Below are 25,159 nucleotides of genomic sequence, written 5' to 3' on the forward strand. Positions count from 1 at the left end.
AAAAAATGATTGCTTCATCTTTCTTTTTTCTCGAAGATATTCTTTTCTTTTCTTTTTGTGGGTTTTTCTCGAAGATATTCATCTGCTTCTTTTATGATACCGTGTACTCGTGTGTAGTATCATACAAATTTTAAGTATATAAGATATAGGTTCGGTTGTAGAGTTGTGTATCAATTCATAATAAAAATAAAGAGTTCCTTTCCAAGAGGTAGGAAAACAGAAGAAATTTCAAGTGAAGCTTCCCACATGCATGCCAAGAATAAATTTCCGTCATGGAAGATAACGATAGATAAGTCGTCACCTGTTTTTGGAGCAAAAATAAATAAACATCTGTCGTCGTCTCTCTTTCCCTTCCACTTAGAAAAACATATTCCCTCTTAAATTTCGCAACAAATGCAAGTTGCAGCAACAGCATCAGCATTCGACAAGTCATTCTCAAAGAACGGTACCTACATCCATTTTCCGCTGTTGGGTGCTTGCAAGGTGACTTGTGAATTGTGATAGTCGTGAACCGATGATAAAGACCAGAAGAGATAGATTGGCCAGACAGGATACGGTCAAAGTCATCACCTGCTCCACCACCAAGCACACCAATGATCAATGAAAACGAAATTCTTGTCTCGCCTTATTGGCTGTTTCTTGTTCCCAACAAGCATAATAATTGAAGTAAAAGTTGCTTATTGGAGAATAGTACCGATCCCATACATCCATCTTAATAGAAATCCCCTACCAGTTGTTGGTTTGTAACAGAAAGAAGACCTTGTATACATACTAGAAAATTACATGAAACTGAAAACTTACATGCCAACAAAAATTGGCAAGCAAATACAGAAGAGGATGCTGGCCTCCAGCCACCTCCCATATTTTGAGGGGAAAAATAAACATGTACAGCAGCCCCGCATCGACGGAGGCAAACGATTACACGACAGCGCCCTGCACACCGACGAATGAAGATACCAGGCAGCAGTTTATGCCGGCGAGTAGCCATTGGGATCAGTACGCTGCCCGCTGATGATGAGGCCATGGCCCTCTGCACACAATTGGTGCCAGAACTACCAAGCCAAGGCCCTCCTAATTAAGATCACTTGTGCAATGGCAGCCAGCTGAGTGGCTCCTTGACCACATTTCTGCTCAACCACAGCGAGGCAAGCGCTGCAGTTCTGCACCCAAGTAGGAAGCAGCATCGACAAGGCGGCTATCATGTGCACCCTTGAAAGCCAAGACAAGCGCTTCTACTCGCATCAAGGCCGGTACTGATATTGACAGGATCATTCCTTGGGCTAGATACTGCCTGCAAGAGAATGCTAGGCCATATAGCAGGCGAGTCAGCCGCAGACAAGCGTCATTCTTCAGCACATCCAGAACAGTACTCAATTTGGGAAGATTGGTCAACAAGCCCATCGTAGCCTCTCGAGGTGCTGCCTTGAGCAATAATACCAAACAGTCAGATGCCAAATCACTTATCTGTGGATCTGAATTTCCAACTACCTCAAGGAATATACCCATGCTGCCACCAAGGTCGCATATATCCATGATACAAGATTGTTGATCAACAGCAATGCTCATGCTGAAGGCGCTGTCAACAAGGAGAGCAGGTTCTTTGGTAAGGGCGATACTTCTGTTGCTGCCAATTCCACGGATAATGAAGGCTCGGCAAAGTTCCAAGGTTGGCTCGAGAAAATCATCCATATCTTTTGCAGTCACAAACTCGAGTAGATTTCCTATTCTTCTGACAACTTGAAGCTGTGAAAGAATATTTGTGTCCATGTCGGGAGCAGAAGCCAGAGCAAAACAAAGCTTGACATTGCTTACGTTTGCATTTGACAGATCTCCAAGCAAAAATTCAAAGCACTGGGATACTGTTGCTTCATTCAGGATATCAGAGACTTTAACACAATCATGTTCCATCAGCATCACTAGAAGTTTCTGTGCATATATAGGTATTGGATCTTCGTCCTCTGCAAATGAAGGATACATCGGGAGAAAATATTTATGAGAGATTGTTTTCAGGTCAGCTACTGTTCGCTCATCCGCAGTCAATGAAGAATCACTGAAGATCACAATCATCACATCAGATAGTATCTTCAAACACAGGAATCTGGCATCGCAATCTTTATTGCCCTTGTATAAGATGGATAAGCTTGGGAGGAAACGAGTTGTGAATATTTTGTGTTCCTTAAGTATAACAGAAGGCTCCTCTGTAGCTGCCTCAAGAACTCGAAGCAATGTCATTTGGAAATCATCCCGGGCCTGGAAGTACAATAAGATGTGCATAAATAATCACAAGGACAAGAGTTTAGCAAATACGTTGCACCAATGCAAAAACTGTTAAGACGCAAGACAATGCAGCATCAACACTAGGATGAGATATTTTGAACATTGCGGTGCGTTTATACAATGAATGTAGTCTGCATGTATTTTTTACAGGTGTAGTCTCCATATCGTCATGGTGTGTCCAGAAGAGTTTACAGGTCATACCTGAAACGGCGTCTCCAAAATCTTCATAAGATTAGCCAACTGGAGCAATACATGACTTGTCACAACTCTGTGGTTGAAGGATACACTCCCAAGAAGATGAAGAATAACAGGAAACAAATGAATTGTGCTTTTTGGATGAGAACGCCCAGTTAAAGCAGTAACGGGTCCATGACGTTTGCCACCCATGACCTGCTGTATGTCACTGCACACAGTGTCAAGAATGCCTGGGACCAAAGAAGCAACTAGCTGAACAAATGCTTCCATACATTGATGAATGAAGCCAACCTTCTCCTTTCCCAATCTATCGACTGCTGATAGTAATTTTGCATTGCAAAAGAAATGTGGAAGCCACCTTCGACTGTTTTTGCAAAGAAGAGCAACAAATAAGAGGGCTTTTCCACGCAGAACATCAGTTCCCTGTTCTATCAGCGAAATGAGTCCAGGGACCAATTGTTTCTCCTCAGTTAAGGACAGAATATAGCGATTCATATTTGCTATGTTATGACTGTTAACTAATGCCGAGTTCAGGAGATTCAGAGTGGTCTGCTGCTCACGTGGATTGCCCTTAATCAGTGTGCATGCCATATCCTTGAATGATAGCTTCTCCAATATTAAATGAATGCATGATGAACTGAAGCGAGCTAAGCGACTCAAACAAGATACTGCAATAAGCCTCGTATTCTCCTGTTTCCCGGTTGCTTTATAGATGTAGCAAAGATGCCCAATTACATCTTGTGAAGCAAACCTTGATGTCCAATCTGTACCTTGGCTACAGATGTTATCAATTGTTCGCAAAGCATAAAGCTGGGCTAGGTCATCTTCACCTTTACGCAAGATAGATGACACCAGTGCAATTACAGCACTCGGAACCTGCAAAAATTGCAAAGTTAAATCATGGGAAGACACTGAAGTTTTTGCAGTTATGTCATGGGAAAACACACATCCCTAATACCAATTATCATGTCCCAAATCAGTGAAGGAAATCATAATGCTTTTGCAGTTAATATACTAACTCCTAATAAATTTCTACTACAGAATATAAACAATGCACAAAGAAAATATGCTCCATAGAAGAATCACTACCAACTATTAGATATTTCTAATGAACAAGATCTTACCAAAACAACTTATCTTTTAACTACATGATGCAATATAAAGTAATAATACAAGGCCAGTTTGGTAAATCAAACACCAACATGCAAATAAACATGCAGGCATAGCATACTCTTCGTTTTGGGTTTCTAACCTGCCATGAAGCAGCAGATTTGTTGTCCTTCAGAGGAGATTCTTGGGCATTGCTTTCTTTGTTATCTTCATCAGACTGAGTTGATATGTAGAACAGTAATTCCCCCAGTGTTGCCATACATGATCTCCTAAGTTTATCATGACGGTCCCTTAAACCATCTGATAAGGCATTAACAATTCCTGAACTTGCTAACTCTGCATCAAGGATAGTGGAGTATCGTATCAACAGCCCCATAAGTGAAGCAACCTGTACACGCAAAACCGAAGTTTTTGACAATCGGAGCATCTTTATAAGCAGCGACATAATTGGGCCATTAGTGATTATATTCGCAGCATCAGAGTTCATGCTTAGCATTTCCAGGTATCTGATTATATTCTGTTTCTCTGAGACCTGAAAAGTTCCACTCAAACTCTGAATTATCTGACTATTGAATGCATTCATCTGTTCTCGTGGCAACTTAATATAATCACCAGCGGGAAGAGCTTCAAAAGGAAGCACAGGAACCACCTCTGTAGCTTTATCTCCTTTTTTACTTGGCATAACTGGTTTAACTGCAAGATCTGCTGGATGCCAGAATGCTTCAAAGATGTTCAATGGCTCAGAACCAGTTGCAGCACCAGAAGTTATCTTTGCACGTGCTTTCCTCATACCAAAGCTAGGTGGAGTGGCCACCACGTCAAGAACCTCTGAGCAGTTCTGCTCAGTTTTCTGCACGGTGTCAGGCTTAACAGAACACTCATCTGTGAGCATATCCATCTGATTTATCATGCAATTCTCTTCATTGCCATCAGCGCCTTGAGCCATTTGCTTTTCATCTGCTGTGGATGCAGTATTATCTGATCCATCATTATCATCAGGTGCATCACCTTCTGGATTTTCACCAAAATCCAGCTCCATGTCATTATTTTCTATCTTAACTTTAGCCTCATTTTCATATGTGTCTGTGGGACCACGCCTGTAGTTCTCCTTGTCCCTTTCCCTTTGCAAATTTATCTTAGCTATGCGAGACATCCTGAGGACATTTACACCCTTGAGACCACCATCAGCCTTGCAGGAAGGTTTTGCACTATTTTTCTTACTACTTTGCACATTCTTAACTGGGGTAGTGAACCCCTGACCAGAGTTTTCATCTTTCTTCCGCAAGCCGTTGTATTCACGGGTCTTGGGTGGTGTCAGCTGTCTGGAGAGTTTATCCCCATTTCTCTCAGCCAAATATGGTGTACTAGAAAGTCCAACCATCTTGTCAAAGGCAGGTTGAGGAGGCAAAGGAATCAACGGCATACTGCTTCTCCAAAAGTTGTGCTCACAGAGTTCGGACCACTGTAGTCTTTCAGCCGGGTCTTTCATGAGTAAGCAATTGATCAGATTTTGGAAGGACCTTGATGGGTTATCAGGCAAAAGTGGTGTAGGATCTGAAAGTATGGACTTGACTAACTGGGTAAATTCACTACCCACGAAAGGAGGTTTTCCGGCATAGCACTCGTACAGCACACAACCGAGCGCCCAGAAATCAGAAGCGTATGAGTGGACCCCTCCCTCTCGGAATAACTCAGGAGCCATATAGCATGGTGTCCCCCTCATAGGTTGTGGAACCTATAAGCCAGGTATTCAAACCAGGAAAATTAATAAAAGCACATGAAAAGAGACAAAATGAAATGCTGCAAGAAAATAAAACGGAAGCTCACATCTCCAGGAGTGGTCTTCTCAATGTCTTTTAAACGCCTTGCTAATCCAAAATCACACAGCTAGAACAGTAAGGCAAAAATTGTTAGTTCCAAGCTATTGCCTCCTCCTTTGATGTTATTGTATTACTAATTCTTTTGTAGTAGTCCACTATGTACCTTCATACATCCAAACTCATCAAGCAAAATGTTTGATGGCTTCAGGTCACAATATATAATTCCTTGTGAATGCAAGAACCTAATGCCCAACATATTTTCAATAAATCAAACTTCGATCATAAGACAAAAGGTATAATGAAACGAGGCTACCAAAGAAACTTTACAGGAGGGCTTTGACAAGATCATAAGCCAGGTCATGCATAGCACTTTCAGGCAGCTTCTCATCCTGCATGAAAATACATAGGATGAGCCGATGAGGCATGACAAAAAAAATGCATAAAGGCAAGGTAAACAGAGAATGGAGTAGCATTTGTCCTTATCAATGAAGCATATAGTAAAAGTCCACATATCTACTCAAACATTTGATCTCTACCTAGGATGAGGCATGAGAAAGGAAAAAAAAGCATAAAGGCAAGGTGAACAGAAAAATGGGGCAGCATCCGTCTTCATCAATGTAGCATATAGTAAAAGTTCCACATATCTACTCAAAAATTGGATCTTGGCAACCATAACTAGTAGAAATAATAGGACAACATGTAAGAAGGTGGAAGTAAGATCACTAAAGCAACTGGTTAAGGCTGATCATACTTCAATGTAATGACACATAGTTTTCTCAAGCATATCGTTTGCTATTTATTTCACAATTTTAATTAGTCAGTTTTAATACAATTTATTCCACTGTACACCATTACATATAGCAACAGATTGCGCAGAGCACTTATTCGAAGAGCAATTAGCATGCTATCACGTACAGTTTCATGCGGAATATACCTATAAGCTAAAGCAGACATCAAGTTTCTTGTACTTCTATCTAAAAGGCTTAGATGCATCAACAATACCATATCTTCCACATTCTTATACCTTCCATGCAAAACAAATTTACTTATCTGACATATCTGCTGAGTAAATCAATTACATAGTATACAAGAGGCACAATCTGTATTTCCTTCTTCAAGTAAGAGAAATGCGTACATTACTTGAACGGACAAGCAAGATACCTGCTCAAGCAAGCCCTTTAGGTCTCCACCGACACAATATTCCAATACCAGCCAAAAATGTGCTGAGGTTTCATACCTGGGAAGGCAAGTACGACATGATTATCATTTGCACCAGGATGGTCAAATGTTAAGTGAACAACAAGGTTAAGCTCAACAAGACAAGAGTGGCAAAGTTCTTGTAACTACTGCATAATTATTCAAGCCAGAGTAATAGGTCAACTATATTCCCTAAGAAACTTACCAGGAATAAAATTTTAGAACATTTGCATGATCTAAAGAATGAAGCATCCGAACCTGCAAACAGAAGTTCAAAAGCATTATTGGCACAAAGGAACAAACCATAAATGAACAACCTAATGGATGTAAGCTTTGCTCAAACCTAGGAATTATAGCATCTAAGAATGCTTGCCATGAGGTTGATTCTTTATCGGTAACATGTTATCTACTTTACTGACTTCCATGCTTGAGCAGTCGCTCAAAGAGACCACATCCAAAAGTATATTGTTAGTTAATGCTAGGTATATTCCTGACCAACTAACAGCATTTCCCAACGTATCTTAGTCAAACGAAATTGCCATTAGTGTGTACAAATTGCAACCTGTCTTCCTAGGCGTATCCCTTCTATAACAGGGTATGAGAAACAAACCATATGCAGAAAATATTCAGAAGTTCATGTTTGGCCAGCACATGCAGGATGCTTTGTCCCAGGAGAAACACAGCACAACATGTAGCACATCAAGCTTATTATTACCTTACATTTGGCGTGGGGTAATTGCCCCTTCATAAGCCATCACTACTCAAGCAACACTAACCAGAAATCAGAAATGTTTCGTGCATGGCAAACAACAATAAACCAAATCCAGACATCTCAACAGCCTAAACCCTAAGCAACTGAAGATTTCTCTAACCGATGATGGGAATCACGACATACACGCATTGGCACATGGATGCCCAATTCCCAAACCAAATAGCCGCTCCTAGACCAAAAGCAAACGCCGCACAATCTTCGACTGAAAAAGTCCCCCAAAATCGCCAGTGCCCGGTATTGCTAGCGGGGGCGCGGGGGTGTCGGCGACTGGTTGGGGTATGGCGGAAAGACTGGCTCACCTCGTTGAGGACCTTGGAGCGCTGCGACTTGTCGACGCTCTTGACGGCGAAGTACTCAATGGTCTTCTTCTTCCTCCCCTTGTACACCGTCTTCAGCGCCGAAACCACACAAAAAAAATACACAAACTGTCAGAAATCTCTCCACTTCGAGCTAGAGCCTGCTCGATACGAGCGGATCCGGGGGAGCGGAGCGGGGGACGAAACCCACGGAAGTGGAGGAGTTGGGGACAGAGGGTTACCGAGTGCTTGCCGCGGCCGATGGCCTCGTATACATGGAAGTTGTTCATGGCGGAGCAGCAGCGAGATGAGGAGGCCCTCTCCCCTCGTCTCCGGCTAGGGTTAGGGCTTGCGATCTGCGGCGGTGAAGTGGACGAAATGGGGAGCGGAGCGGGGGAGGAGAGAGAGAGTGAGCGGGATTTCGATTTGAGATGGCCGCTCCGCTCGGCTAGTTTTGACGTTTTGGGCTTTCGTTTTCGGAGGAGGCGCAGGCGCTCCTGCTGATTTTCGATTTTTGTTTTTCTTTCTCTATCTTCTCGTCTTTCGTTTGGTTGTTAGTTTTGCAGATAGGACCTTGCCCTTAAATTTTATCGGTATAAGCTCCTTTGACTCTATTAGTGACAGGCCCTTCTGCCCATGTGTGGCAACGGCTACAAGAGGAAACTCCCAAAGCGTCTTTTGAACTGATCCGTTGCACAGTAAACATCACTGCACAGCATATCCATTCTCTTATGAAAAAATTACGTAAAACCTGTATATATAGGAGTAGAACTTTTAAGACATGATTTGGGGAAGAAGTGATCATGTGTTCACCTACACAAAATTTATGTGCAAATATGTTCAATTGTGTATAGTAGGATCAAAGACCAAGCATATTCTCTAAGAAAAAAAGACCAAGCATAGCCTGGTGGTGTCAGTGGGATTGCTGTATTGTACCCTCTATCTTCCTTTTCTCCCACCGGAAAATGATGGAGTTCGTCTCACCTTCTTGATTAATGATTGGCTATAAGTCGAACCAATGGGCTAATACCAACAAAAGTGGCACCGCAATTCTCATCTTTTGAATCTTTCCATCCATTGTAGTGGCAAAAATCTGCAGATTTGCAATGACATTGTTCAAAACATGAAAATTTCAGTGGCATTTTTCGATATCGCCAAAATTGCACTGGCTGGGTAGAGAAGTAGATGAACTGAAGAAACCAGGTTGTTCTATATCCTTAACCACCATAAATATTTCGCCATTTGTGTGTTTATGTCGTTAAATATCGGTTTTGCCCTTACTTTCGAAGGGCAACCTTGGATCAGTCTAATCAATTGGAGGACACGGTGATATGTTTTTGGCTCAAGTTACTCTACAATATGAACCTGTTGTGGAGTCTAAGGTATCTTGTTTTCGAGCATCCAGAATACTACATATTTTATGTAATCCTACACATGCATGATTTTAGATAATACTGCTTTACGACAACGCGCACTAAGACGGTTCAGCATCCGTTTAATTCCACATAAAACAAGGGAACATGTTCGTCATCCCCGACATGTTGATCTAGGCCAACAAGAGCCACTGCGACAACGCGCGCTAAGCCGGTTCAGCCATGATTATGGGGGATGATTGAGGAGAAAGAAGGAAGGGAAGGGCAGTGGGATACGGTTCAGAGCATCTGGACGGGTTGCGGATCGAGGAGGCGTCGTCGAGGGTGGAGAGTGCGGCGGCCGGCACACGCGTGTGCCGCTTTTGGCACGAGGAGAAAGGCACGAGCACTCGTGCGGGACACTCTTGAGGAAGCTGGCGCAAGAAGGAGAACAGGTGTGGCCCAAGACGGAAGAAAAAGAGGAACAAAAAATAGAAGACCCAAAAGTGGTTTTCCTGAACCGTGGCAGCGCACGGGCATTCTGCTAGTAATTTTCAAAATTGCTTATCCTTGTCTAGCTCTGTTATTCAGATACGTGTAATGTGTAGCCTTCTTCTGCTTTGACATAATACCACATATATTCTTTAGAGATGCTTTAACATAATTAACATCTGGCTTACAAAAGAATCAGATAACACAACTGCGCTATAATCATTGAATTAATTTTCCACGGAATAATTGCGATCTCTTATCCCGCTCAAAATAGCCCATGCAAAGCTAACATCGTTACAGTGGCTGGAGCCATCGTCCCCTTCACTTCTAAACTTCTGGAACAAAATTTGTATGTTTCCTAAATAATATCTGGAGCTTCAGAGAGGTAAGTAGGTGGTTTATTCCGGCGACTGGATTAAGGCCTCCGAGCACCACAATGCACCATTAGATCTGCACAATTTCAGAACTTCCAGCAGAAAGAATATGGGAGGAATGTGGAAGTGTGAATACCCTGACAGTTTATTTGCAACTGTCCACTTGGGAAAATTGTCCTTCAAAGCTACTTGCCAGTTTCTCTGCAGCCCCCTCTACCCTCTGATTATCCTGAAATTAAGTAAAAGATGATTCTATAAAATTTATTACTTGAGGCAGTCCAGCATACTGGTAGAAAGCATGAGTTGGTGGTGGTTAAAGATTGTTTTCCTCAATGATTAATGGATGCAAATTATTGGACTGCTTTATTGATATTTTCTAGAAGAGCTCACAAAATGGGCTAAGAAATTTCTTTGTGAGAGCGCACTAATAGAGTTCTAAATCTAAATAGACTACAGTAGTAGTTATGCTGCTTAGTGGAGTGAAAGAAGTCTGCTGCAAAGAGTTCAAACTGATACCTTTCCAACAAGACTCACAACCAAAGGCCCAGTTCTAGAGATCCGATGAGACCCTGCACATACAAAACATTGATCAGCAATCAGCAAATGGGTCAAACAAGACCCGACAAAGACAACCCATATCACAGGCATCATACCTATGTAAACATCAGAAAACTCTAGGCATAGTTTTGCAACCACCGGGGCAATTTTAACCTGAACAAGCATCCAGCAAATTCGCATTAGATAAATAATGGAAGATTTTACTACAACTACAGCCTCAAAATTGACTTTTGATAAATGGCAAGAAAACTGGGTATTGAACACAGATGCAAGTATTCTTCTGCAACTACCATGAAGGTACCACTGGAACTGTAGGGTCAATCCCAATGGAAAGGTAAAGAAACATTGTGAAACGTTTAGCAGAACACAAAGAAACAGCCATAAACATAATGTCTTGTCAAAATATACATTGCTGAGATAAATTGATTCCAGAAGAGTGAAGACATATGCAATTTGAGAAAACAAATTAAGGTGCACATGAAGTATGAAAATTACCAACAATATTACGAGAAAACTTGCAGGATAGTTTTCAAGACCAGATTTAGAATTCTCGCAAAAATGCTGAACATATGTAGAAAAATATGACTCTAATTATGACAAAGAGACATACATCTGGGAGCAAAGTCCTGAGATGCTTTGACACAAAAGGTTTTGCCCTCACTAAACCGCTCTCTTGGGTATCCAGAAGACAATTCCACTCCATGGCCAGTTCATCAACATTAGTTGCAGCAAGAACGATCACATTCTTGCATTTGATCTGCACAGGAAATAAGTTATCTATAAGGCAAATGAAATACTGCAAAGTGAACAAACGTTACAACTACCAGTGGGCATTTTCTAATCAATGCTCACTGGATGCCAGATCTTATGTTCACAGGCACTGGTTACAATGCAAACCAGAAAAGGAGTGCTTACTAGCATAGCATATCTTAAAAACTACGTAAAGATAGAGCACACCTTACAACTATCAGTAAGCATTTTCTGATCAATACTGATTGGATGCCAGACTTAATGTTCAGGAACAATGATCCAATTTTAAGATAAAGACAAAAAAAATCCTCCAAACATATTGTCTCGCCAATGGTTTTGAATCTTATTTCCTTTTCATTTTGAAATATCCTTTTTGCCAATGTGGTGTCTCACTGAAATGTGGGCCCAAAACCAACTCGGAGGAAAAACAAAATGAAGTTTTGAACCAGTAGTTTATATCAAATGTATATGCACGTTACAGGATAGCCTGTGTATTATATCATTTTCATTCACTAGTTTTGAGGAATCTAGGTCCCTGTTAAAGCCCAAAAACAATTCACCCAAATATTCAGTACTGATCTATAATAAATGCACCGAAAGAGCAGAACGTACCAATGGCAACGGGAGTGTTTTGTGATGTAATAGTTCAGTAATTCCTTCTGGCAACAGAGCCATCTGAAGAGTAGTGGAAATGAGTTAAATTATAATACCACAGTTTGCACTTTGTCCAGAATACCGAGCACATTCATAGGTATTGAAGAAACCGAATTAATCCAGATTACCTCATTCCGGTCACCAGTGTAACTGTTTCCTATGAGTTGACTAAGATGCTCCTCAAACTCTTCATCAGGAGCCTATGCAAACCAAAAGGAAACTTAAGTTCATACCAGGAAATGGCCTTTTATCGATAGAGATTCGTGAAGCAGCCATTTGGCGTATGGCAATAATTCAAGGCTATGCAGTTCCTACATTTCATAGTGCTGTTCATTTCCGGTTTGGAATGAACCTGACAAAAACCAACAGACTTGCTAATTTCAAATTTCTTTGCACTAAGAGCAAGGGAGCTTGAACAAAAAATATAATAAGATGGTTTCCATAGATAGGTGGAAATAGTTTTGTAACACGTCCTGTCATGACATGATTTCCTAGTGATGGCAATAGTGCAACCCTATAGATCGACATATAAGATATTCTTTGTTGTAGAATAAGAAAAATGCAGCAAACACATCTGAGTACACTAGAACATCAGAATTTATACAAACACATCAACCATGAAAAATCTATAAGAAGAACTTCAGCTGCAAGAAAAGCTGAAATGGACGTACCAGACGCACTCCAAATGCTTTTGCAACACCAGCCAATGAAACGTCTGAATGTAGAGGCCCAAGCCCGCCCAAAAGAAATACCTGTACAACACCAATTCCATTACACTCCAAACTTAAGAGGGTTAAAAGTGAAAAACCTACAGAAACTAACCGTGTCATCAGTAGATTTACATCGTCCGACTTCCTCAGCAACAGAATCGATCTGCAAGGCCGTCACATAATCATTCCATTAAATGTATATGACAGGGAAGATGAAAAAAAAAATTGGAGCTTAGCTGAACACTTCACAACAGAACTGCAGCAATTTATTTGTGGACATTTGAGAAACCATATAGAGATTGTAGTACATGCGGCTATGTCAATCCATGAAATTTCACTTACTTCATTGTGAACAACTGCTACATGAGAAACTCGCCAGCCAATTTCATTAAGCTTCTTGCACAAGGCTGCACCAAATTCATCCTCAACTGCTCCAAACCTGAAGAACAAAAATGGATAGGTATCAATTTATAGTGTATAATACAAGACATGGAGATGTTTCCATATAAATATCCCAGTCCGGTTACCAATAAAGGGTAATCAATGAATTTTACAGCATGTCAAAAATTTAAAGGAACACCAATAAATACAACAGTAATATGTAAATCCTGTAATAAAATGTACTTTGGATTTTTGGATGACTGGCTGCCTTTGTATCGACTAAAAGGATCAAGTTGCATTCTCTTAAGGCAGACACATGAGTTAAAATCCACATTCATGTCTCTTTTTTCCTAGAAAAGAAGATGCTTGTTTGCATCAAGCTTCGTATAAACACACAAATAGCTGATCTTATTTGCATGGCAGGCTAAAGAAAAAAATGATTTAGCAGAAAGAGTGGGCATCTGCAGATATGGGTATGAGAACTACTCACAAAATTTCATCTCCAACTACAATAATTGAAGCTGAGCGTGAGATCATTTGTTCTCCCTCAGCATTGTTCATGCCATTGCTTGCAACAGAATTAGTTCCCGTTTTACTACTAGTCTTCTTCATTCTCCCAGCTCTTTCAAGCCTTCCATCTGATAGCATGTATGCTGGTCTAAAGCTTTTCCCAGTTGATGAATCACTAAGAAGTGCATTTGGAACAGTATCATATATGCTCCCAATGGACGTATACCTGCAATGAGTGCAAGGATAAAAAAAAATTAATGAGCAAGTTTATATTAAAGCTCAGAGTAGTTTGCAGCAGCTTCAATTAGAACGTGGCTTTACATAATGAGCTGAAATCCAGAAGCATACGAAGTAACAATATTGCTCGTCAAAAAGGAAACACCTCCTTTTTAGAGATTTTTTAGAATAACGGCATGAAAAGCTGCATTATGACCTAAAGGCTACATGTGAAGAAATAATGAGCAATTATACATTTTGTAAGCCTGAAAAATGGAAAAGAACCCACCCCTCATCGTAAAGGCTGCAGTATTTGACCTTACAGGTTAAGAGGAAAGACCAGACATCCCTGTCAGAAAAAAAAATTATTCTTATGTTTGGGTTAGCAGTCTACAGAATGCAAGCTTGATTTACTTATATCATCAGGACAAGAACCTGTATGACCAATCCAAGATAGGGTTCACCCTCATAAAAGGAGGCCAGCCAGGGGAACTAGGAGAGAACTGTTCTTGACCAACCTATAATTTTAAACTCAATCACTAATAGGCTGAAGAATTGTGCACGAACATGGTCGTATGTATTGCATGTAATAGGTCTATGAAGAATTGATGTATAATTGCACAAGATAATGACAGAATTACCGCATTTGGATCTCCAATTCTAGTGCCAATGAAAATGGCTTTAGTAGGCTTCTCCTTCAATAGGCCTTCTAGGCCAGACTTGAAATCTGACCGGATAGTTTCCAGTGGCAAACCATAACTAGTACAGAAGAGAAATAATAGAATGAAGAATCTTTCTTTTAACTTCTCATGGACAGCAAAAAAATGGGAGCAAAACTTAGTGAGTTCTCACGTTGAGACTGTTTCATAAGTGAATGAGTTGATTTCAGGAAAAGCACAAGGGGTCTCGAAATAGATGGTACGCAGAGGACAGTTTTGAATCGTATCGGTTTGGGCTCCGTCACCAGAACTTGTTTTGTGAAGATAGTAACCAGCCCGAAGTAAATGTAAGAGTACCTATTGATACATAACATAGATTATGTTGTCAAACACACCAAGAGATGCTAATTATTACTATGACATTAAAAAATGATGCAGAAGATATAAGGTATTACGGTTGAATCCTTCCCACCATTAAAGCTGAAAGCAATTTCCTCAAACCTGCAAAGTGAAATTACTGGCACAATGAGAGATTTAAACTGGAAATGTATCCAATATTCATAATGAGACTTGGCAGTCCGACCCCCAGATCAACACCCTGACATCCACCCACAGCCACAAGGAGAACAAAGAATCTTCAGACTATCAATATACATTTTCAGAACTTCTACCCTGCACGTTGTAACCCATACGTGATGGAGAGAAAAATGGAAAAGTGTATAATGCGCAATACATGCACACTTAGTTGAAATTTACAGAAAACTGCATGGAAGGATAACTGATTCAAGTTAAGATTATATGTTCTACATGTAAGGTGCATAATGGATCTTCATACTCCTTAACCTTAAGGATGTAGTTTAATGTGATTCCTAACTTGAGTGGTAATTGGACAATCTTTAAATACTTTACTCCTTTCAACTGGCATAAGAACAATATGGAACTGTAATGAGAGCAGTGTACCTGCTTTCTATTGTTTCAGCAAACAGATTGTACCTTGTCACTTCAACCAGTGATCTAATTCTCTAAGGGAACCGACGGAAGAGTTTATGATCAACAATCCAGAGCCAATCAATTAAGGTCAGCGACAAAACTATGCTATTCCGCTAGCCAATCTAAACTACCCAGATCGTCTCAGAAATTGAAACACAGCATATTTTCCAGTACAAATGCAGAGATGAGACATAACAAGCTGACGCAACCACCACCTCGTTTGGTGTAACTAAGTTGCTCCAGGTCAAAATACAAGTACACACAGAGACAAGTGTCAAAAATAAATAAATACACACAGACAGATAGCGCATTGGAACTAAACAGCCTAGCAACTTAAGATCTAACCAGTCCGTTCCAGCTCAGTCTTCCTACGGACTACGGAGTGCGGACCTATCCCTCTGCCGACGCATACCTACAGCTACCCGCCCACATCTCTCCGCTTGATCGGTCAACAGACCCCATCGGACTAGCCGCCACTGGCGATCATAAAGCGAAGCAAACCCGATCGCATGGCCCGGCGCGGGCGGCAAGCACCCAGCCACCCCCATCCCAAATCTCGGACCCCGGTAAATCGCCACCACTCCGATCCCAGCCCGAGAGTGAATGAGAGTTGGAAGGCGGCGTACGGGTAGAGCGCGAAGGCTCGCTGGACGACGTAGACGGCGCTGCCGTACTTGGTGCGCAGCCGGCCGTCGCTGCTTGCCCGGACCGCCGCGTCGATCTCCATCGGCTGGCTGCGCTGTTCCGGCGAAAGGGGGGTAGAGCGGCTTGAAACGGGAGGAGAAGAAGAGATTGGGAGAAGGGGGCAGAGGAGGAGCAGTTGTGGACTCAAAAGAGGCGTGTGACTCGGCGGCGTTGGACGGGGCTTCAGGCGTGGATATTTCGGGTTCTGTTTCTGTGCGTTTTCCTTTCTTTTTCGTCAACTACCGGGAGGAAATTCTTTTTTCCGTTACTCTGCGCGGCGCTGACGTGGTGTGCCGTGCTCTCGAACCACAGGGGGGCATGTGCGCCCGCCCGCTATCCCGTTTCTCCGGTGGGCCCAACATCCTCTCACGCGGAGCAGCCGGGCGTTCTGTCGACGTGGCGGACAGGGCGGCTAGATACTCACTCCTAAATTCTTCCTAAATTTTTGACTTAAATTTGGCCAAATATGCACGTATTTATTATTAAAAAACATGTATATACATGTAATATTTCGACAACAATTTAGTCCGTGTAAATTGGCTAAAATAGATATTGAGTTCTCATGTGGGCCATGTCTGGTTTATCCAATTATCCTCGTCTAAATTGTGTGGGAAATTCTTTAAAAGATACCACCCACTCGCACGATAATGGCCCTCTTCTTTTCGGCTGCAGCTAAGCTGATTTCTGGAGAAGCTGCTGCCACGGGAAGTTTCGAGAAGCTGATCCCTTCTCTTTCGGCTTCTAAAATTGGAGCTTATTGTCTGATTTGGATGGGAAATGTCTGTAACGCCCCTAAGTTTCAATTATTTCATGTTAATTCATAATATCATTATTTTTACCGTTGTAGCCACAGAATTGACCGATAAGATGAATTCTAAGAAAAAAAATTGCTAGTAGATAATAATGAAAACATAATCGCATTGTTTTCTTTGCACAAGTCTATACAACAATTCTGTTATGCACAAACTGTACCTATACAACAGTTCTGAAAATTTCTTCTATACAACAATATTAATTAACAATATTCTGCAAAATTCACTATATACAACAATATTAATCAACCTCGGAGAGATACTGATTGAGAAAGAAAAAAAATGAATTGTCCCAGCTTCGGAGAAAAGAATCATAGCACAACATGCAGACTACGGATGCATCCACAAACCCAAAAAAATGTTATTTGCACGAAGACAGGCAGGGAACAACACTAGCAGTCGCATCTTCCCTTTCTCCCCTCGCCGATCTGACTGATTCCCACCGCCTCCAGAATCCCAGAGCAGTTCGATCGACGATCAGCGCTCCTTCAGATCGATCGATGGCCATCTGCAAGCGATCTGCCGCCGCCGCCACCCTGGACGGCGGCGCAGCCAACCACGGAGCGATGCCGACGACCTGAAGCCGCAAGAAGAGGCGCGTCGGCCGCACGGCGGACTACCAACGGGAGTCGCGCCTTGGCGAGGGCATGTTCGGCGTCGTCTTCAAGGCCCGCCACCGCGCCACGGGCCAGCCCGTCGCCATCAAGACGCTCTGCAACCCGGACCACGAGGACGAGGCCGACGAGGCCCGCGCGCTGCTGCGCGAGGCCCGCTTCCTCGAGGCCTGCGCCGGCGGAAACCCGAGCATCGTCGGCTTCCGCGGCGTCCTGCGCGACGGCCTTACCCACGAACTCTCCCTCGTCATGGACTACGTCCCTGGCCAGAGCCTCCACCGCCTCCTGCACTCTTCGTCGACTCTGAATAAGACTAGCGGCCTCCCGGAGGACACGGTGCGCGCCTTCATGTGGCCGCTCCTCGCGGGGGCCAAGAGGATGCACGCCTGCCACGTCGTCCACCGCGACCTCAAGCCGGCCAACATAATCGTCGGCGAAGGCGGGGGCTCCGTCAAGATCTGCGATTTTGGCGTCGCGCTGTCCTTGCAAGAGCCACCGCCGTACGGCGTACGACGCGGACGGTACCGGGTTGTACCGGGCGCCGGAGATGCTGCTGGGGAAGACGGACTACGACGCGCTCGTCGACACGTGGTCGCTGTTCGGGCCAGAGGCTATTCCACGGGGAGGAAGAGATCTCTCTGCTCAGAAGGATCTTCCAAGTGGTCGGCGCCCCAGACGACACCACGTGGCCGGAGTTCGCGTCCCTGCCCTTGGCCGCCAGGGTGGCCCAGGTGCCGGCCGAGGAACAGAGCGCCCTGCGAGATCTCTTCCCGGAGGAGACGCTGTCCAAGGAGGGATTTGAGGTCCTCAACGGCCTTCTCACCTGCAACCCCGACAAGCGGCTGACGGCGGCCGCAGCGCTCAAGCTCCCATGGTTCGCTGCTACCGCTGCCGCAGCAAACGCCTACTCTCCTTCCCCTGCTGCTGCTGCTGCTGCTAAGATCGACACGATGACGGTCTCCGTAAAGGAGGAGGAGGAGGAGGAGTCTGTGGAGATCGCCGCTGCTCCATCGACGCTGCGCAAAACGAGAATCGTTGCGAAGAGATCGGTCCCAAATAAGAAGGCGCTGCTGCTGTAGCTGTTTGCGCTTGGGTCCAATATGTGGATGCACTGTAAATTGATGCTGTAGAGTTGTTGGGATATTGTCTGTCTAGCTTAATGCAACTATGCAAGTGTTCGATGCATGCTTGCAATTGGTGAAAGATTTTTGGATGTGATTTTGTCTCCAATAGTTTTTTTTCTAGAATACGCCTAGCCACGCGTATCATATATATAGAAAAAGAATTACCGCGACGCAGTTACATGCCCGGAGGCCTTAGCGTTAGGGATTACTCGCTTACAGTCCACGACTCACGCACCCTTACAAAAGGAGTTAGGATTCTATCCTTAAACAAGCCAGCACTCTCCCAAGCGGCGCCCTCCTGCTCAATAGAGTGAGCCACCATCGACACGCACGAACGAACCCCCTAAAAAACAATCGCATTTCGGTGTCGCCAAAGGCACCAGCAAATGAGGATGATTCCAGTAGCGAAGTCCCTGCGAATTCTTCGGTCACCAAAATGCAGACCGGACCACCACTGAATCAAGCCAAGCTGACCATCCGGCATCAGATCCAGCCGCCTCCATCTCCTGAGGAAGATGTCCCAAATCTGCCTAGCGAAGACACACCCGACCATAAGATGAGAAATGGTCTCAGGTGCCTGGTCGCAGAAGGGACAATGTGCCAGGTGCCGCATACCATGACGACTCAAACGATCCGCCGTCCAACAACGGCCTCTAAGAGCAAGCCAAACGAATACCTTGCAACGGCTCGGTGCCCTAGAACTCCAAAGATCATCGGCACATGGGGCAGCCTCTCTCCCCGAGAAGAAAGCGTCGTAGGCCGAGGACGCCGTGTATAGACCAGATCGGTCAAGGTTCCACCTGAAGGCGTCTTCATTCGGTGATAGTTCCACCGCCCGAACCAGCTCCCAAATCACAACGAACTAGTCAAATTCCTGGACAACAAGAGAGGCACCCACGCCATGCACCCAAGTATTGTTGGTCAACGTGTCGGCAACCGAGATCTTCCTTGCGCTAGGAGTCAGGCGAGCAGACAAAGTTGGAGCAATCAGATCGAGGCTCACACCATCCAACCAACGGTCGATCCAGAACAGTGCGCGCTGCCCATTACCACCGAGACCGTGACAGCCGCATGAAACAGGTCAAGCGACTGATCCGAGACTTGCAGGTTAAGGTCAGCCCACGGCCTCGCACTGTCCGACCTTTGGAGCCAGCACCATCTAGCTCAACACCACATTAAGTAGCCGCAGGATTGGAAGACCTAGGACACCCATCATTTTCGGAGAGCAGACCAAGTCCCACTCAACCAAGCAGTGGCCACCACGAACGTCGCGACGACCCTTCCATAGGAAACCACGGCAAATCTTCTGGATGTTCTCAATGAGTTTCACCGGAAGGTCCAGGGATAGCATGGCATAGACCGGCATAGCACTAAGGGTCGATTGCACCAAGGTCAACCTGCCCCCTAAGAAAAGCAAGGGCGCTGACCACATCTTCAGCTTACCAGCCACTTTATCAATGAGGGTGTGGAGCTGCGCCGCCGACGGTCTTCTCAGCCCAAGAGGAATGCCAAGGTAGCAACAAGGTAAAGGTTGGACCACACACCACAGCCTTTGCCCCACCAAGTCCTCTTGCTCAACAATGCAACGAATAAGGTGCGTCGAGGTTTTCCCAAAATTTATTCAGAGCCCCGAAGCGCTATCGAAGTCTTCAAGAATGGCCACACAAGCCTCCATCTCCTCTTCCACAGGCTTGAGGAAGATAACCGCCTCGTCCGTGAAGAACAAGGAACGTTGCTTGAGACCACTACGAGCCAGAGGCGAGGCGACAACAATCCCCAGCGTTCCTCTCTCACCATCATAGCATGAAGCACATCCATGGCAAGAATGAATAACATAGGTGAAAGCGGGTCCCCCTGCCGCAAACCACGACGGTGTAGAATGTCTCTTCAGGGGATGCCATTGACCAGCACTCTGGTCGTGGAGGAGCCAAGCAAGGCACCAATCCAACCAATCCACCTGCGACCAAACCCAAGCCAACGAAAGACATCAAAAAGGAAGAACCAATTCAACGAGTCGAAGGCCTTGGTGATGTCCAGCTTCAGAAGCACCGCCGGCTGCCTCAACTGATGTAAATGCCGGGTTGTGCCTTGCATCAACTGGAAATTATCATGGAGACAACGACCATGCACAAAAGCACCTTGGTGGGGCCCCACAAGACAAGGTAGCTCCGGGCCAAGACGGTTGGCCAGCACCTTGGAGATCAACTTGCCGATAGCATGGATCAAGCTAATCGGCTGGAAATCACGGATGTATTCCACCACCTGCTGCTTGGGGAGGAGACAGATAAGGGCCTGGTTTATCGCCTCCAAACCACGCACATCAAGTGAGGCGAAAGCCCTGAAACAAGCCATGACGTCCTCTTTTATAATGGGCCAACACGAGGTGAAGAAACGTGTCGTGAAGCCGTCCGGGCCCGGGCATTTGTCCGGCGGTAAGTTCCTTACTGCCATCCACACTTCCTCCTCCGAGTAGTCGCCGTCAAGGTCCAAGGGTTGGGCCGAATGCAGGCCCAAGAATTTGGGGTCCAAAGCAAAAGGACGGTCCTCGACGGAGCCCAACAAAGCACCGAAGAAATCATCCGCCACCGAGGAGATCCCATCGTGGTCCGAAATCAACCCCCCATCCACTCCAAGAGACGCAATGAAGTTTTTCCGTTTGCGCTGACTAGCATGAAGATGGAAGAATTTAGTGTTTGCATCCCCCTCCTTGAGCCACAGAAGGCAGGAGCGTTGCCTAGCAATCGTTCTTTCAAGGGAGCAAAGGCCGAGGAGTTTCTTCTTCATGAGAGATCGAAGGAGCCTCTCCTGGGCAGACAAGGGCCGCCTCTCCATAGCCACATCAAACCGCAAAATCACCTCCGTGGCCACCAAAATTTGCAACTTGGTATTGCCCACAAATTTGTCACTCCTGCTTTTAAGTCGTCTAGCCGCCACCTGCAACCTTGCGGCCGTTCATTGGAATGGATTGAGAATATGAGCCATCTCACACCAAGCCGTGGACACCACCTCACGAAAGCTAGGCACCTTCGGCCAAAAAGTTTCAAAATGAAATCTATGCCCCACTCTCAAATCAGCCGCCAAATCAAGGATCAAAGGGCAATGATCAGACGTGGCAGTACTAAAAGCGGATAAGTAGGAGTTGGGCAGCAGCGTCTCCCAATCCACACTCGAAAAAACACGATCCAAGTGCTCCACCGTGGGCCGATTGCGCTCATTAGACCATGTGAAGCGCCGACCCGCCAAGTACAGCTCCTTAAGCTCAAGGTCAGCAAGAAGCCGCCTGAACCTTGGTCTCCAATAGTTTTAGACTTATGGTGTCGACGGAAATTCCTGGAATGCAGTTTGTGTACAGGTCTGATACCAGTTGGATCAGTTCTTGGTTCGCAAGTTCCATGGTTTTTTTTCTAGGAGGGGTGGATTTTAGATCAGAAATGTTACGAGCGTTCACAAAGCTCTGTCAGAAGAAACCTTCTCTCTCAACTCTGAATTTCTGAGCAGTTCCACATGGATTCGTGTGTTTCATATTGTACAGTACTTTTTAAAGAGATTCCTCAAGGTGACAAGCTAGGGTCCATTCAAACCTGGCAAGGATGCCTCTAACAATTTTGCTGCAACAAGACATACAAGCATTCGCAATCCTCACCTTCCGTTCAAGCAGTGCTAAATTCAAACGTTCTGGCTATAATAGCTTTTTTAGATGCAAGATGTAATAATCTTACTAATGCACAGATGTTATAGTTAATCAATAAATATTATAAACTGAACATATACACGCTAATATTCACATAGTTTCATCGATGAGATCTTGATAGAAAGCGAGCACAATGAGATTTACAAAGTTTATGACCTGCCTAGAACGTGTGGATTTCACCTGAACTTTGAAATGTACTTTACTACAAATGACTCGTTTGTCGTGGCTTAGTTTTATCCATGCCCTTTCTTGCATCAGAACTACTTTTTGCTTTGCTATTGATCTTCTTTGCTCTACCGGCCCTTTCAAATGTTCCATCTGATAGCATGTATGCTGGTTTAAACGAGCCTGACCCATCGCTCAGCAATGCATTTGGAACAGTGTCATGTATGCTCCCAATAGAAGTGTACCTTGAATCAGAGAAAGTAGAAGGAGATGCATGAGTGATCATAAATTTTATAAACTAAAGACCGGATAGCTTCTGGAACTACTGAGATAACAAGTTAGTTTTACTGAAAGAGGTGAAAGTTTAGAATATCATAGTAACAATACTGCCCAATACAGGGAAAGGGAACTAATTCCATACATTTTAGAGGGTTCCTACTAAGTTAATTTTCTCAAGAATGATGCGATAAATAGCACCCTGATCCTGTTGACCACATATCTACCAAAAAAGTTCAAGAGTCAAGACTGAATGAACATACCCTTGATCATAAAGGCTGCAGTATTTGACCTTGCAGGTTAACAGGAAAGACCAGACATCCCTGTCAAAGCACAGCATGCTCTTCAGAATTTTAATTAGCACTGGCAAAACGTAAATTATGACTGCTTTACATTTAAATTAGCACTCTGGAAAAACTTATGACTGATTTACAACTGAATCAGAACCCTGAAAAATTGCAAGCTCCAATTGGTTCACATGATCAGGAAACAAACCTGTAGGACCAATTCAAGATAGGATTCACCCTCATGAAAGGAGGCCAGCTAGCTGAGCTAGGAGAGAACTGTTCTTGATCAACCTGTAATTTCATATTGTTAGTTTAATCTAAGGATATGCTGGATAATAAATCACTGGTAATTGGAAAAGAAAGTTACCGCGTTGGGATCGCCATTTCTAGTGCCAAGGAAAATTGCTTTAATAGGCTTTTCTTTCAACAGAGCTTCTAGGCCAGATTTGAAATCTGTATTGATAGACTCCAATGGCAAACCGTAGCTGCAGAGCCAGGAAAAGTCATGAAACTGCTATTCTTTCATCCTACTCCTCAGTAACAAAAAGAATTAGACATGGGACGTGAGTTCTTACACCGCAGCTGTGTCGTAAGTGAACGCGTCTATTTCAGGAAATGCAGTAGGGTCCTCGAAGTAGATGGTCCTGATAGGGCAGTTTTGAATGGTGTTATCCATTTGATCTCCGCAGCCTGAACTTACTTTGTGGAGATAGTAGCTAGCCCGAAGCAAATGAAGAAGTACCTGTTTGGTGAATTACATTGATATCGTGTTAAGCTTGTGAAAAGGAAAGCAAGTGACTGCAGTTAAAATGTTGAGGAGAGAGTATAGACATGGATATATTACCGTTGAATCTTTGCCACCATTGAAGCTGAAAGCGGTTTCGTCAAACCTGTAAAGTGAAATATCTGAGACTAAGATTTGGACCGACTATTATATACCAAAGGTAACACCCGAATACTAAATCCTTCCCACTATTGAAGCTTGCACAACACAATATTAGTACTGTTTCAAAACTACATTGTGCATATCCATAATGCACTACAGAATTCAAGTAAGTTATTTGGACATAGGCTAAATGCATCTAGAAGCATCCACTTGTAACAGCTTCAGATCAAGAGTACAGAATTTATGTATCATAACTTCTGTTTCTGTGAAAAGATGCATGGTCGATATGGCTTTTCTTTTGCTTGATTAAGTTTGTATGTCTCATTATAACTATTTCTAAGTCAACGCTAAGAACCGTTCGATCCAATCACTGAGATTTGTGCAAGATTCATACAAGTACAAAAGATAAAAAAATCTTAATCGGATGGCTATGATTGTCGACTAAGAATATGTCTAAAAAGAGAGAGCACTAAATGACTAAACACTGGCTCAAGTTGAATTCTATTTTTGTTCTTCAGGTAACACGCTCAGCCGACGAACAGATACTAATTTACACCTACTGTTCACTGCTCTAAAACCCTGACTGAGTCGATCACGTCGATCAGTGGATCAAATTAAGGGGGGCGAAAAACCTACAATCGATTGAACTAATCGAATTTAAGGACATCACTCAGGAAGATGCATGAAAAATATCCTAAACTAAAAGTCCTGCTACTCCATAAAACCAAAGATAAAATTTCTCCCGCAGAGACGAGTCCTGTCAAGGGAGAGAGGGAGAGGATCGGAGGAGGCCTAGGGCGTGTGCGCACGTACGGGTAGAGCGCGAAGGCTCGCTGGATGGCGTAGACGGCGCGGTCATACTTGGCGCGCATACGAGAGTCGGAGCTCGCCCTCACCGCCCGGTCGATCTCCATGGCGCCGCTCCCCGGCCCGGCCGTGCTGTCTCCTCCGGCGAAGCGCAAGCGAGGTGCGGGAGAGAGATCGAGTTCGCGACCTCGCAAGGGGGTGAGTGGGTTGAATCGATCGATCGAAGTACAGAGCAACGCGCCGGGACTCGAAGAAGCGGCGCGTGCCTGAGGTATACCCCAGCCGGCGTAGATTCAAATTCGGCACCCTTGTTCGAGCGTAACTGCCACGGACATGTCTTTTATCATCTTGGATTTGACGCAACGGGTCGTTTGGAACCGAGGATTTTTACGGAATTCTTACAGGAAAGGAATTGTACATGAATACATTCCTTCGCACCGTTCGGAACAAAGGATAGAAAAGGGAAACGTTCGTTTACTCTCGAGCGCTGCTCCCCTTAT

At 44.1% G+C, this 25,159-nt stretch overlaps 3 protein-coding genes and 1 pseudogene across 3 annotated transcripts; 1 reads left to right on the forward strand and 3 right to left on the reverse strand.

Annotated features, from left to right (window-relative positions):
- Window positions 1–658: 658 nt before the first annotated feature.
- LOC100834098 (serine/threonine-protein kinase RUNKEL) lies at window positions 659–8,173 on the reverse strand. Its single transcript, XM_014899731.2, has 10 exons — window positions 7,910–8,173; window positions 7,671–7,760; window positions 6,805–6,857; window positions 6,564–6,639; window positions 5,730–5,791; window positions 5,566–5,644; window positions 5,410–5,469; window positions 3,725–5,317; window positions 2,479–3,348; window positions 659–2,250 (listed from the first exon to the last, which is right to left on the reverse strand). Exons 1-10 carry the CDS (start codon window positions 7,955–7,957, stop codon window positions 1,132–1,134), a joined length of 4,050 nt encoding a protein of 1,349 aa, XP_014755217.1. The 5' UTR covers window positions 7,958–8,173; the 3' UTR covers window positions 659–1,131.
- Window positions 8,174–9,611: 1,438 nt separating this feature from the next.
- On the reverse strand, window positions 9,612–16,172 carry LOC100841014 (FAD synthase). The gene is made up of 16 exons (XM_010232424.3): window positions 15,940–16,172; window positions 14,779–14,824; window positions 14,517–14,680; window positions 14,306–14,423; window positions 14,100–14,182; window positions 13,954–14,013; window positions 13,429–13,674; window positions 12,900–12,996; window positions 12,670–12,720; window positions 12,519–12,599; window positions 11,976–12,047; window positions 11,806–11,868; window positions 11,054–11,200; window positions 10,539–10,596; window positions 10,402–10,454; window positions 9,612–10,114 (listed from the first exon to the last, which is right to left on the reverse strand). Exons 1-16 carry the CDS (start codon window positions 16,038–16,040, stop codon window positions 10,031–10,033), a joined length of 1,524 nt encoding a protein of 507 aa, XP_010230726.1. The 5' UTR covers window positions 16,041–16,172; the 3' UTR covers window positions 9,612–10,030.
- A 739-nt stretch (window positions 16,173–16,911) lies between these two features.
- Window positions 16,912–18,721, forward strand: LOC100841316 (annotated as a pseudogene).
- Window positions 18,722–22,323: 3,602 nt separating this feature from the next.
- Window positions 22,324–25,095, reverse strand: LOC100841620 (probable FAD synthase). Its single transcript, XM_003565561.4, has 7 exons — window positions 24,666–25,095; window positions 23,811–23,856; window positions 23,542–23,708; window positions 23,334–23,451; window positions 23,175–23,257; window positions 22,943–23,002; window positions 22,324–22,648 (listed from the first exon to the last, which is right to left on the reverse strand). Exons 1-7 carry the CDS (start codon window positions 24,764–24,766, stop codon window positions 22,441–22,443), a joined length of 783 nt encoding a protein of 260 aa, XP_003565609.1. The 5' UTR covers window positions 24,767–25,095; the 3' UTR covers window positions 22,324–22,440.
- Between the last annotated feature and the right edge of the window lie 64 nt (window positions 25,096–25,159).

This window comes from Brachypodium distachyon, chromosome 2, assembly GCF_000005505.3.
Source record: "Brachypodium distachyon strain Bd21 chromosome 2, Brachypodium_distachyon_v3.0, whole genome shotgun sequence".
In the NCBI taxonomy this organism is placed as follows: domain Eukaryota; kingdom Viridiplantae; phylum Streptophyta; class Magnoliopsida; order Poales; family Poaceae; genus Brachypodium; species Brachypodium distachyon.